Source organism: Leuciscus leuciscus (genome assembly GCF_965113295.1).
Source record: "Leuciscus leuciscus genome assembly, chromosome: 17".
Taxonomy (NCBI): domain Eukaryota; kingdom Metazoa; phylum Chordata; class Actinopteri; order Cypriniformes; family Leuciscidae; genus Leuciscus; species Leuciscus leuciscus.
The window spans coordinates 39077206-39092800 of record NC_138741.1 but is presented as its reverse complement, the minus strand read 5'-3'; the positions used below and the strand labels follow the sequence as shown (position 1 = coordinate 39092800).

Sequence of the window (15595 nt, the reverse complement as noted above, 5' to 3'; positions counted from 1 at the left end):
AGTGTTGTCCAGTGTTGTCCATCCAGGAGTGTTATCCAGTGTTGTCCATCTGGGAGTGTTATACAGCTGCCAAGATGGCGACGGCCGGCTCCGCCCACTTTGGGCTTCAAAAACGCTCTTCAGAAACTTCAACGTCACGGACACTACGGCCATATTGTTTTCCAGTGTACGGACAGCACCTGAAGAACTGAGCTCTTCAGACTCATCACACACCCCTGTCATCGCTTTCACACCTGCACACAAACACAATCCTCCCTCATTGGCTGCATCTCAGAGGTTTTCTCTCTCTGTGTCGTAACACTGAAACCCTGCTGGAGAAGAACAAACGCTAGCTCTTCTCTTTTTCATCCCCCTGTTGAAGGAGAGCAAAGCCAAGTCAGCAGTCTCTACACCGGCGGCGCCTTGTTTTCAGCTCATTTTTCTCCCAGATTGCTATACCTTCACACGCAGATCCATACGGTGCTCCGGCGCTCCGCTCGGCAATGAAGAGAGCTATATTTCCCCTTGAGTTAGGACACCTCATGACAAATGATAATGGATAATCAATAAAGCGGGAAATATGAGGCCGCAAACTTTATGAAGCCGGGAGACATATTACTCCCCAACAACACTCGTTTCCCTTAACAAAGTCACTACGCCGCTGCGCCTAATAATCTGAGGGAAAATCAAAGAAGCCGCAACCACATCAGCAATATTGGCAACTTATTCCACTTTAATGGCATTTTGATTGATTTTTTCCTCTTAATGGTACTTTTATAGATTTGATGCTGGTCCTGCAAAACAGCAGTGTGTAATAGAGCTCCCCGAAGGCAAACAGAGGCCATTAAAGCCCTTGTCTTACCAGCTCTCGTAATTGGAGGTTGACCACCATCGCATTTCACACATCACACAACACCACCTGCTTCACACACCCGGTCTGTCCATCCACACGTCCACTTTCTGAGCGATGGGGTTACGAATAATCGTAAAAAAGGGGTGACCTTGCGGCTGACATTGTGGGGTTTCAGCCAAGCAATGACCTGATGAAAATGGAGGCCGGAGAGATAATAAATCAGGCCACTTTTAAAATGAGTTTACTCTAACGCTCATTCATCACCGGGGCGTAATGCCATTTGCGGATCCGCAGCGAACAAACGGCGCAGTAAATAACAACAGAGCCGAAGATCTGCGCAGCATCAGCATACATTTATTAAAGACGCCTACCAACACAACACTGTAAACACACCGCGTATCTAATGTAATTGTCCCGTGTCGACATAAATTCAGACTGAGGCGTCCATATCAGAGGAGGGGAATATTAAAGAGGAAAGACGGGAGTTGTTCGGGAGCTGTTTACCAAAAACACAGCCACCTTTAACAACCTCTGATGAGATGATGAATGAGGCGGAGAAAAGCCACGCAACCTCTCCGGCAAGAGGAGAAACCATTATCAGACTCAGAAAAAACCTGGACGGAAGCTCATCGATCGTCATAAAAAAAATAACGGATGACAACCGTTATCGCCTCTGACGCTGATGAGCCCCAGAGCTTGTTTATTAATTAAAAATCCTTCTTCTTATGGTTATAATCAAGACGCCTCCCTCCTCCTCCACGGCGCTAGCAACGCAATCGTACATCAAACTTCATGATGCGACGCTCGCTGATAATGCGCCCCTGCTAAAGCTGATTTTCCATGATGAATCTGGGAGCATATAAATTGGCTAATATCTAAAAACATTTACAGATACTAGAGGAATGGAGTACTTGCGGGCCGTGATGGATGAGGCTGTTAGACGCCAGAGGACAGCTCTGCAAATCTCTGCCGCTGCCTAAAGCCCTCGTTTCATTTTCATATTTACTTCTTTAAACCCATCCTCCTCTCCTCGGCACACAGAGAGAGCAGGAGAAGCGTTTCGTCTGTGGTTTTATGAGCAGTGATGGTCCCAGTAGGGTTAGTGGGGCAGAACTGATCTGCCTCGGTCTGATTGTGTCTGATAGCAGGGCTGGAGCTCGGCCCGTTTCTCAGCTCTGCAACGCCCCCATCCACGCTAGTAATTAGTATACGCTAGTAATTAGTATACTTGTCAAGGCAATGCTTACCTCACCGCCTCCTACAGCTGCTAATGAAGAGCCTGGATCTCACGATTCAACGGCTAGAATCATGCGCCCGTTGCACTTACCCTCACAGTCACACTTCATCTTGAGTGTCTTTAACTACTATGTACTAACAATTAGTCATTTGATTCAATGCACTTATTGTGTACATACATATTTTTACATTGTATTTAAAAAATATATGCATGTAATTAATTTCTGTAAGTACATCTATAATTACACCGTTGACACCTAAACCCACCATTACACCTCCACCAAACCTGTTATATGAGGTGGATATGGGTGAGGTTAGGTCAGGTTTTTACTAGTGTGTGCAGGACACTATAGTTAATTTATGTAAGTGAGGAGAGCAAGATAAAGTAAACTGTGACATATAATACCCAAATATTCTTCATACAGTGACTACCAGTAAAATTTATAAATATTTGGGATAAAAAATGATTCAGACACTTTGACCTGATCATGTTTTGCTGAAGTGTTTTTTCTTTAATTGCTAATGCGACCTTTTTACACACAGACTGAACAAAATGAAGCATTGCTTGGTCACTGGTTGAGCTAAACTGGTATTATCTAATTGTGTAGTTAAATTTAACAGCTGACAGATATTCAACATAATTCATGTGTGAGACAGTCTAACAGAAGGATGGACAAAACCAGTCAAATATCAAATGAGTTATTGTCATATTTTATTACCATTTTCTAAACTATAGCGAATAAACTGAAAATGTGAGAAATGTTGAAGGTGTTGGAATAAATGTTGGTTTGACTGTGTATATATATATATATATGCAAGTACATAGTATTCAAAAACACCTAATATAAAGAGTGACCAAATAGGTTAATTTAACTGTAAAGGACTGTAAAAACGCTAGTTCCCTTAGTACATACACAGTGCTAATAGACCTAACAGGACAATTTAATAATTTTATCGTAAATTAGGCTACTAAATTTAAACAACGGAATCTGTTCCCACTAATCACTGTGCGAGATTGAATTTTGTGGTATTTTGTTTAAACAATTGTTCCTGATTAGTGTTTATTAATTATGTACATTTGAGTTTTATGTTACATCTTATGTTGTTTAATTAACGTTCATTGCATTATGACCATGATTGTGTTTTGTATTTGTGTGACACTTTGTGTAACTTCTATTTTAGTATTTACCTCAGCTTGTGGAGAAGCTACTTGTGGTGAACTGTGATTTTAAAACATGTGTCTCTTTCACCGCCTTCTATAGTTTTCATTATAGTTAGTGAAATAATGTTTTTTATCGTAATTAAAAAACTAATAATTATGCTACTGCACTACATAATTCACAAATGTATTTTTTTTTTACAGAGTAGGGATGAGCAGAGTACTCGGAAAACATGATTGTGTGACTTCTAAAATATACACATATTTATTTTTCTTGAGTTCTGATTGGTTAGTGCTATCCAGACCGAAAATGAAAGCGAATCACTTTGATAATATTATGTTTTTGCTGTATATGTCAAAATAATCGCATTTGGTTGAGTTAAATAACCCATTAGTAAAGCGCTTTAGTTTACTGGTGTTCATTCAGTCTTCAGATTCAGCAATATTCAAGATTATTAATTATGACTGATAGTTATTCTTAATAACGCATCAATAACCCAGTGTTGTTTTTCAACAGTATGGTTTAATTATGTGCATGTGAAATCCAAAACCCGGCAAATGGTCAACTCATCTAATATCACATTACATGTTGGAGAAATGGAAAAACACGCTTGCTTTAAAAAAGATGCAGTTAAATCTCCCACTGCTCGTCAAGTCTACAGTATATACGCATTATTCACTGGATGCTCAGGCACATTAATAAAATTAAAGATAAAGTGAAACAATCATCTCGTTTAGACATGATAACAGACGTCCAACCCAGAGCCACAAAACACCAAAGAGACTGGAGTAAAACGCAGCATTTGATGTGCTTTCTAGTGAAGTCGAGGCTTCAGAAGATCCGGCTGCCGTCTGGAGAAGACCAAGCATTACAGATGTTGATATCATATTCGATATGTGCTGAAAATGCCCTGAACGTATTGATTTATTTACATGCGCATCCATCCGGCCTGCGCAGCGCTGGAGCGGTCTGGGAGAACCCCGACACAACACTCACTGGAGAAAAGACTTCAGAAACAATTTCAAACTCTCTATTGATCCCGCTGAAGTGAGTGGATATATATTCAGCGTCCCAAAGGCACATTTTCTGTGTCTCTTAAATGCAAACGGGGAAGAAAGGAATGAAAGAAAATAAAAGATGGTGTGCGAAGGCTGAGCGTCTGGTGTATATGAGGCTATTGATCCGAGCAGTGCGCTGGAAACACGGGGAATGATGGATGCGCTCGCCGACAGCTCTGGACAAACCTGTGAGCTAATGGCCACCTAAGACAATTATCCAGGCAGAGTTTCATCAAAGCAGCACATTACAAAAGTCTAATATTCACACAGGGAGAGTCAGTGGTGAAGCGGGGTGAGCGTGAGCACAAAGGTTCACTGATAATCGCCATGGGAAAATATCAGAGTAAAACTGGGAGCTGTGAAAAATATGATACACCGGTGTTTTGCCAGATGAGAAGTTTATCCATGTATCATCTTTTTTACTCTTTTAATTCGTATTATAACTGTATCATCTTTCTATCTCTTTTAATTCCTTTTATAACTGTTTTAATTTTCCTTGCTTTTATTTTGTGATTATTTTAATTCCTTTGTGTGTAAAGCACTTTGAATTACCATAGTGTGTGAAATGTGCGACATAAATAAACTTGCCTTGCCTTGCCTTGCCTTGCCTTGCCACTTTCATTTAAATCTACGGAGAACGGAAAGGCTGAGCCTCTGGAAATATATAATTATACAGAGAACATTCTTCTCACACCAGAGGTGTAGAGTACATGAAAACCATACTTGAGTAAAAGTAGATACCTTACAGCTAAAATTACTCCAAGTCACCAATTTTAATACAACTTGAGTAAAAGTCTTAGAGTATCTGATTTTATTTTACTCATACTGAACATCAGCTCAAAAATGCACCTTGACACCTTAGAGACATGCCAGTGAAAATAAACAATTGATTTGTAAGATGAGAAATCGTGTTTATTTTCAAAAAAATCGAACTAAAACTGAACACCTGAATATTGCGATAAATAAAGGTAGACACAACAGCCTCTTAAATGTCTACAATCTCTCACGTCTCAAGGCCATGAGTAAACCAATATCCTTCAAAAAGGTCTAATTAATATAGTGGATAATTAAATAATGTTAAGTAAAATTAAATCAAGTCTACTTTAAAGGTGTGGTATAATGCCCTTTTCACAAGATGTACAATAAGTCTTTGATGCCCCCAGAGTGTGTATGTGAAGATTTAGCTCAAAATACCCCACAAATATTTTTATATAGCATGTTAAAATTGTCACTTTTTGAGGGTGAGCAAAAACACACCGTTTTGTGTCTGTTCCTTTAAATGCAAATGAGCTGCTGCTCCCGGCACAGGTGGCGGAGCAACAACAGCTTGCACTCACACATGAAATCATAATTAACCACCCCTTTAACACTAATGTATTGGGAGTCAAAAATTTACTCAAGTAGAGAGTAAAAGTTGCTAATATATTTGATACTCAGTAAAACTACAAAGTAGCCAAAAAAGATACTTAAGTACAGTAACTAATTACATTTACTCCAATACTTTACACCACTGTCTCACACTATTAAAATTGAACCGAAAAAGCTTTGTCCTATAATTATATATATATGGAATTCAATTTCAAAACAACTGAGTGTATAATCACACACTGTAAACCTCCAACAAAACATTCCCCCACTTCATTAGGCATTACAACCTTTATTCATGTGAATATCTGTCTGATATGGACACGGTTAAGAGTAAATCCCGTTATTGAAAACCAGCTGTTACAGTGAACTAAAACTACAACTATATAAAAAAAAAAAAAATGTCATTACTTGCAATAAAATACACATTAACTAAATTACAATATATAAAAATAAACTTCAGCTAGTCAAATAAATGCAGTCTTGATGAGCAGAAGACATTTCCTTCAAAAACATTAAAAATAGTAATGTTTCCAAACTTTTGACTGGTACTATATATATACACACACACACACATATATACACATGTAGGAGTAGGGTCAATTATAGATGTACTTACAGATATTAATTACATGCAGATATTTTTTTTATATAAATACAGTGTAAAAACATGTATGTACACAATAAGTGCACTGAATCAAATGATTAAACGTTAGAACACAGTAATTATAGACACTTAATATAAAGTGGGGCCAAAAGCTCTTTATACTTCAGAGGGATTGAAATATTAGCGTGTATTTTTCTGTCCACTGTTTTTCTACGCACAATGTTTTCATGCCTGAAATATGAGCTTCATTCGGCGTTATCACAGTATTTTGCCTGTATTGGCCGAAGCGTCTCTGGCGGTCAGTGAGGTCTTCTGGAGCTGGTGTTGATGTATAATCAGAGGAGTGTTGTGTGCTGCTTCTACACACACACACACACACACACACACACACACACAGGTCCAATCAGGAGCGTTTGGACAAGAGCTGGATAACAGCATCCAGAGTAATCACACACTTCACACTGACATACGACTGCATGCACTAGAGTCTCTCTCTCGATGAAACCCACGACACGTGCCTGTGACGCGCTGAGATTCTGTGAGTGTGTGTGTGTGTGTGTGTGTGTGTGTGTGTGTGTGTGTGGGGAGAGGAAGATGGCGGACGCTGTGTATAAACCAAGCGTCACCAACTTCTGCTCAAATACTGATGCTAAAACGCACACACTGAGCACAGAAACACTACGGTCTCTGTCAGCAAATGCATCTTTATGCTGTGGATCACAGATTTCACTTGAAGCATTTAGAGACAAAACAGTCCAGATTTTATATTTTGACCATGAACCAGCCATAAAAAAAATAATTGTTCACACAAAAATAATCATCAAATATTTATATTGTCTAAAACATCTATATTGTTCTCCACAAATACACCGACACCGATACTGCACATCCAATAATGATCTGTTCTCACCCATACTGGAGAAAATGTCTATTGGTGCCAACAAATACACCACAGACACTAATGCTAATACTAACTATGAGTTACCTAGACTCGAATAGTCTAATCTGTGCCACTAGTTTCATAATCAATCAAAAACATATTTAAAACCTCTCATAATAACAGAAAAGGTCTCTAATGTTGTTTTGCACCATTGCTTTGGCAAAGTATCTGTCAAAATATCTCAAATCAAAAGTGCCATAAGGCTTTGTGTCCTTAACAAATCACGAGAGACTGCAATTTAAAGAAGTATATAGTCTATATAAGTATAAAGTCTGTTTGTGCTGTGTGTATAGTATATAGTCTGTATATAGTATATACACACACACACACACAGCAGTGTGTTCGATGCGTCCGCTGGGTCTCGGGCAGAAGAGGCTCGGGATAATGAGTTATTAATAACAGTGTTTGAGTGTGTGTGTGTTCTCTCGTTAGGGAGTAAACGCTGTACTCACGCACTGAAGGCTCACACTCCTGCAGAAAACACTCCAGGATCACACGGGCCAGGAGAGCCGGGGACAGGTCCACCTGACACACACACACACACACACACACACACACACACACACACAGAGAGAGGGAACTCATGAACACAGCTCTGAGGATCATTACTGACGGAGTCTTTACATCTCATGCCCACATTCAGAGCAATGACTCCTGGACCATCAACAACCCCTTTATCAACATTATAACGATGATTTCATTCATTGTGGTAAAAAAACACACAAAAAAAAGAATCCTACCATTTAATTACCTACCATTTAGGTCCCATAAAAAATGTAAAAGTCAATTGTCTATATCAAATAACAGTAACACTTTACAATAAGGTTCATTAGTTAACATTAGATAATAAATTAACTAACATGACCTAACAATGAGCAACACATTCATTCCAGTATTTATTAATCTTTGTTAATGTTAGTTAATAAAAATCCAGCTGTTCATTGTGTGTTCATGTTAGTTCACAGTGCATTAACTAATGTTAACTAATACAACCTTTGATTTTAAATGTTCAAATTAATATTACCTAAGATTAATAAATGCTGAAGTATTGTTCATTCTTAGTTCATGTACACTAAGGTAGTTAACTAATGTTAACTAATGAACCTTATTGTAAAGTGTTACCCATATATCATATCATATATAAGAACAGAAGTAAATAATACTATTTATTTAAATTAGAAAAATGTTATCGGTTGAAAATCTAAACAAAAAAAATATTCTTTTTTTATACTTTTTATGCAGTAAAATTCTATATTCATTAACAAAAATTTATTAAAGCAATACCTAGGTTTGCAGAATTACTAATATGACTATTACTGTAGTAATACATACAGTAAAACTGCATTTCTTATTAGTAATAGTGTGAGTTCTTCCTTATGCATTTATACATTTTTTTATTACCCTTTTCCTGTTTGTATATTATATTAGTTTTTTGCTTCAGTGTAATTTATGAAATCACTATTCAGTGTTTAAAAAAAAAAAAAAATCTTTTGTATGCTAAATAGTTTGTGGGACGCGTGTAAAACTTTTTTTTTTTCAATTTGTACCCAAATGATTGTGTCGATTGCATTAATCCCTGTTCTTACTGCGAAATTTCAATTTCATTTATATTTGATTTTATAAAAAGGTCATTTTTATGTTCAGTTTTTAAGCAAAAATGACATTTTACTCTATCTGGTAAAATAAAACCACTAATTTGAGGTTGTGAGTTTAATCACCTACTTTTAGTAATAAAAATCATGACTTGTTTTTAACGGTTTAAAGCCTCATTCTGTCCCCTAGTCATGGAAACTGTTACTGTAACAAGGGATGGAGATGGGAACCGGTTTCCCTCTGAACATCAAATCAAGAGTTTTATACGCATTTCAATATAACACAATTACACAAAACATTCCTAATAATGGTTATGAAATCAGTGCATAACTAGCTATGTTTCTATCCACCTGTATTTATGTGCATTTTTGGATATCGTATAAAAAAAACTCTGGATAGAAACGCCAAAATATGCATAAATTCAACACACACAAAAAAAAGACATGTGACTTTGTGACGGGACGGCATAACTGGACTAAATTTTATTAAATGGCCAAAATTAATTTATTATATACAAACTGATTATATGCAGTGGCTTCTAATGCAGCAACCTCCATATTTCTTAGTGATATTCAGTGCCAGTTTATGAGGAAGGGATGATTTTGTTGTCTTCGGCTCACTGGATGGAAACGCTGCTTCATTCCCAAATGTTTTATGTGATATTTGATGCAAATGCAATATGTGCATGAGTTAAATTCACAACTTTGGAAGGAAAGATAGCAACTGTTGTTAGTTTATAGCATGCGTGTGACGAGTCAACCGATTCTTAAAGTCCCCCTGTGGTGTAAATCCAGCTTTTAATGTTGTTTATGTGTCTATGTGGTGTTTTTAATATGCTTTAAGACAAACCATGTGTAGATTCATAAGTCGACAGCATTGCTGAGTATTTCCTCCTTAAAACTGCAGAGAACCAAAGACAGTCTCAAACACACGCTTTGAAATCGCTGGTGTTTCTGACGTCACAAACTACCTTGTAACCAATCAGATCAACGTGTGATCGTCAACCAGTGGATCTCTGAGCTGAGTGAGTGAGTGGAGGCGGGGCTCATTTGCATATTCATAGAACCGTGCATACTAAATGAGGCAAGGGTGTCGAGTTACATTCAAGATATTTTAAGGCATAAAACTTTCAAATATGTAATTTTGGTGATCAAAGATGAGTTTTAAGGGATGAAATGATTGACTACAGTGAGACTTTAACATCAGTATTAAAAGAGTTAATAGATTTTTACTCGACTCAGTATTCATGCGGCGAGAGATACTTTACACTACGAAACACCTCAATCCGAATGTCACAGAAGAGCAGAGAAACTTCAGGGAAAGAAAGCCTCTAAAACTGCAGAAGCAGGATGAGACTCTGGCGAGGTTACAGCGAGGCCTGGGAGCGTGTGGCTTTGAAGGAGGAACATGCGAGAGCTGCACACCTACGGCTCGACTCACATCTGCACACTTCATCACACAACTCACTGCCATCTCTTCATCACAGCTGCAGGAACCATGGAGTACGCTAATACTCATGTCACAAAGGGAATGAACAGATCTGCACACCTGGTTAATTGTCCCTGGTGCGTCTGATCACTTTGAATAGTTACACTCCTCAACACTTAGTCAATGCTGCAAACATGCATTATTCTCCTGTTATCGCTGTAAAGCTGCTTGGAAACAACCTGTAATGACTGCACTAGCACTAGTCTCGACTTACTTCACAATTATTTACAAAAAAAGATGATATCTGCACTTGTAGATCTGTAATAGATGGAGCTTTAACCAAAAAAAAAAAAAACTTTTTAAAAATGTTACATTAATAAGCAACACGGCAGATAATGCTACAACACATAAATTGTTCAGTGTTAGTTAATTTTAGTTCATGCATTTAATTACATTAACTTATTGTTAAGTGTCACTAAATACTCCAATTAGTGTTTTATTTACCAAATTTAATTTTCAATAATTAATTTTTAAAGGATTAGTTCATTCTTTTTCCTTCTTTCTTTCTTCAGTGGAAAAGAAAGGAAGGTTTTTGAGGAAAACATTCCAGGATTTTCCTCCATATAGTGTCTTCAATGGAGTCCAACGGGTCGAAGGTCCAAATGTGAGTTTCAGTGCAGCTTCAAAGTCTCGACACGATCCAGCCGAGGAATAAGAGTCTTATCTAGACAAACCAGCCGACATTTTAGAACAAAATAAACATTTATATAGTTTTAACCACTAATGCTCCTCTTGCACTCGCTCTGATGCGACACACATTACGTAATCAGGTTGAAAGGAAATTTCAGTAATAAACAATCTCAGAAATGTCTTTATTCTTGGCAGAAATCACATGTAGTCTGTCTGACTCAGAACACGACACACTGATGGACTCGCATCTGTTCTGAGGAGGAGACAGCTTTCATCATCAGCTTCAGTCTCTCTGAAACACATCATCAGCCTCACGTTTCATCCGTACATGAGGACACACACACACACACACACTCGAGACGACACTGAACACTGACGTCTGCGTGAGGTTTCCCTGCTTCATTCAGGTGCTCGTCCTCGTCGTTCTCAAATTAATCATGAGTGGATCTCTCACCTGAGACGCGTGAGTAACGTTAGCGAAGCTCCGATCACATTCATCATTCTCTAATCACGCTGAGACACACACTGGGATCAGTCAGCGGGACTTGAGCGTGTGTGTGTGTGTGTGTGTCAGGTCATGGATGGGCGATGCACTCACATGCACAGTAATAATTCTCATCAGTTGTTATAGTGTAGCTCATCTGGCGATATATACTGACCCATAAAGCACTACGACTACAGCAATTAGCAGAGAGCGCAGAGTAAACGTGAAGGAGTGCCTGAACTGAGTCATGTGACGCGTATGAGGAAGACCTTTCCTTCAACAGCAGACTCACAATCACTCTGAACTCAGGCAAAGATCAAACTGCGTCAGAAATGATGAGTCTTGATGAAGTGATGAAGTGTCTCTTGTAAACTTCTGTGTGTTGAGTGTGTCTGACGTTCACAGCGATGCCGGACACTGACACCAAACCTGTCACAAGGATGCGATTCCATTTGATTCAATTCTGATTTGATTTGATTTGGATTCTCTTGGATAAATATCAGGTACAGTAAATGTCATCTCTTCTCTTTCTCTGAACTAATGCTATATACAGGAACCGTTTTACTGTAATATTACATTATAAAATTAACAACTGATTTGGATACTATTTTTTATAATAATAACATAACTTTTTAATTACTTGATGTTACTCCAATTATTTAAAAGGTGGCTGTCATAAACACTTGTTTTCATGACTGATTCATTCCAACATTCATTAAATACTGAAGAACATGTTGAGTAAAAATATAATGATTATGTCATATACTGCATAAATGATAACACTTTATTTTGATGGTCCCTTTAGATATTCTGTTGACTAAGTAACTCTGCAAATACATGTCAACTAACTGTCAGAGTATCAGTAGAGTAATAGTAGAGTATCAGTAGAGTAATAGTAGAGTATTAGTGGAGTATCAGTAGAGTACTAGTAGAGTATTAGTGGAGCATCAGTAGAGTACCAGTAGAGTATTAGCAGAGTATCAGTTGAGTATCAGTACAGTATCAGTAGAGTATTCGTGGAGTATCGGTAGAGTACTAGTAGAGTATCAGTAGAGTATCAGTAGAGTAATAGTAGAGTATTCGTGGAGTATCAGTAGAGTACTTGTAGAGTATCAGTTGAGTATCAGTACAGTATCAGTACAGTATCAGTACAGTATCAGTACAGTATCAGTAGAGTATTCGTGGAGTACCAGTAGAGTATCAGTAGAGTATTAGTGGAGTATCAGTAGAGTACTAGTGGAGTATCAGTAGAGTATCAGTGGAGTATCAGTAGAGTATCAGTAGAGTATCAGTAGAGTAATAGTAGAGTAATAGTAGAGTATTCGTGGAGTATCAGTAGAGTACTAGTAGAGTATCAGTAGAGTATCAGTAGAGTAATAGTAGAGTATTCGTGGAGTATCAGTAGAGTACTTGTAGAGTATCAGTTGAGTATCAGTACAGTATCAGTACAGTATCAGTACAGTATCAGTACAGTATCAGTAGAGTATTCGTGGAGTATCAGTAGAGTATCAGTGGAGTATCAGTAGAGTATCAGTAGAGTATCAGTAGAGTATTAGTGGAGCATCAGTAGAGTACCAGTAGAGTACTAGCAGAGTATTAGTAGAGTATCAGTTGAGTATCAGTACAGTATCAGTAGAGTATTCGTGGAGTATCAGTAGAGTACTAGTAGAGTACCAGTAGAGTATTAGTGGAGTATCAGTAGAGTACTGGTAGAGTATTAGTGGAGTATCAGTAGAGTACTGGTAGAGTATTAGTGGAGTATCAGTAGAGTACTAGTGGAGTATCAGTGGAGTACCAGTAGAGTATCAGTAGAGTACCAGTAGAGTACCAGTAGAGTACCAGTAGAGTACCAGTAGAGTATTAGTAGAGTATCAGTACAGTATCAGTAGAGTATTTGTGGAGTGTCAGTAGAGTACTAGTAGAGTATCAGTAGAGTATTAGTGGAGTATCAGTAGAGTACTAGTAGAGTACTAGTGGAGTATCAGTAGAGTACTAGTGGAGTATCAGTAGAGTATCAGTGGAGTATCAGTAGAGTATCAGTAGAGTATCAGTAGAGTATCAGTAGAGTATTAGTGGAGTATCAGTAGAGCACCAGTAGAGTATCAGTGGAGTATCAGTTGAGTATCAGTAGAGTATCAGTGGAGTATCAGTAGACTCTCTGCTTAATATCTGCTAACTCTTTATTGTGATGCTCCTCAGACAGACATTCTACTGACTATAAGTATATTTGCAACTACATGTCAACTTATTCTAACCCTAACAGTCTACTAATTCTCTACTAATACTCTACCGCTACGCTACCGATACGCTACGCTACGCTATGCTACCGATACGCTACCGATACGCTACCGATACTCTACCGATACTCTACCGATACTCTGATACGCTACCGATGATACGCTACCGATTAGGGCTGGGTATCGTTCCAAAAATTTCGATACCGATACCGATACCTTGATTTTGATACCGGTTCCTGAAAGATACTTTTTTCGATACCAATTTTATGAAATCCATTTTAACAAGATTACATAACACATTACCTCAGAAAAAACGTTGTTTTTTCCGTTTGACTCATGCTCCTTAGCCAGTGCACAAAGGAACAACTTTTTTTTTTATAAAGAGCTCATGCTCACCAAAGCTGAATTTGTTTGATCAAAAATACAGTAAAACTTGTAACATTGTGAAATAGTATTACAGTTTAAAATCTTATTTGAATATATTTCAAAATGTAATTTATTCCTGTGATGTCAAAGCTGAATTTTCAAAATCATTACTTCAGTGTCACATGATCCTTCAGAAATATGAAAACAATGTGCTGCTTAATATTTTGGAAACTATGATACATTTTTTCATGTTTCTTTGATGGACACAAATTTCAAAAGAACAGCATTTATTTGAAACAGAAATCTTTTGTAACATTATACATGTTTTAAGGTCATTTTTGATCACTTTATGCATCCTTACTGAAAAACAATTCTGACTAACCAACAATTTTTTGAACGGCAGTGTACATTCAGTAGGTCATTATTGCAATATAAACACTGTCAGAGTGATCAACAAGGTATCTCTTCATTTACCAGTCGAAGACGAAGCAACTTTCTGCTCTTATGTTTACTCCGTGCACTGTCAAGGTCTTCATCATATTTGTCGTGTTACCGGTCTTTGCAACAATTATTTTACCGCAAATACTGCATCGTGCGCTGTTGGCATCGAGCCTGCAGTAATGTAGCCACACTTTTGATCGACTTATCCACATCTTTAGGGTATTGTGTGTGTGCGCGCGCACTCGCGTCTCATAGGAGTATGTGTGTGGAGAGTTTGTGTGTGTGTGCTCGCATCTCATTGAGTATGTGCGCGAGTTTGTGTGAGCGCGCACCTCTCATATGAGTATGTGCGCGGAGAGTTCCGCACGTCTCGTGTGTGTAGAGTTTGCTTGTATGTGCGTGAGTGACTTTAGGTGTGTCGTTGTGCATTTTATATGTATTTGTTTGAGCACTGACGAGTTAACCCCTTAGTTATCGAAATCTGGTACCGAACAACAAGTCATTTTTCGATACTCGATAGTATCGAGGCAATTCGGTCGGTACCTAAAAAGTATCGAACTCGGTACCCAGCCCTACTACTGATACGCTACCGATATTCTACTGATACGCTATTGATACTCTACTGATACGCTACTGATACTCTATCGATACTCTACTGATACGCTACCGACACACTACCGATACGCTACTGATACTCTGATACTCTACCGATACTCTAATGGGAGTTAGTAGACATGTAGGTGTAATGTTACTTATAGTCAACAGAATATCTAAAGGGACCATCAAAATAAAGTGAAACCGCATAAATGTGTCAAAATGCTCCTCCTCTCTAGAGTTATTTTTCTAGCTGACTATCGAGTTTATGGTCATTGAAAGGCTTTTTACATTATTCAATGGATTATATACAGTATAGCCTTGAAAGTGTTATAATCACTGACGCCGCCTCCACTGCACAGTGAATCTCTTATTTCCAGTGTCTACAGTTTGTGAGAGGATTCGTGAGCGAGCAGAACTGAACCAAAACTCCTGTGGTTTGATTGGTGAGTGGATTCTGACTAAACTAAACAGCCCTGATTGGCCAATGCGTTCAAGAGATCAACAGATACATCTGTCGACTTATGAATTTACACATGGTTTGTCTTAAAGCATATTAAAAAC

At 38.0% G+C, this 15595-nt stretch overlaps 1 protein-coding gene across 7 annotated transcripts in view; it reads right to left on the bottom strand.

The window, feature by feature from the left end:
• Positions 1-15595, bottom strand: part of cdin1 (CDAN1 interacting nuclease 1) — a 109035-nt gene that overhangs the window by 60527 nt on the left and 32913 nt on the right. For all 7 annotated transcript variants that reach the window (XM_082143600.1, XM_082143596.1, XM_082143597.1 and 4 more), the window contains one exon: positions 7651-7723. In XM_082143600.1, the coding sequence (XP_081999726.1) occupies positions 7651-7723 (73 nt within the window). The remainder of the gene's footprint in view (positions 1-7650; positions 7724-15595) is intronic.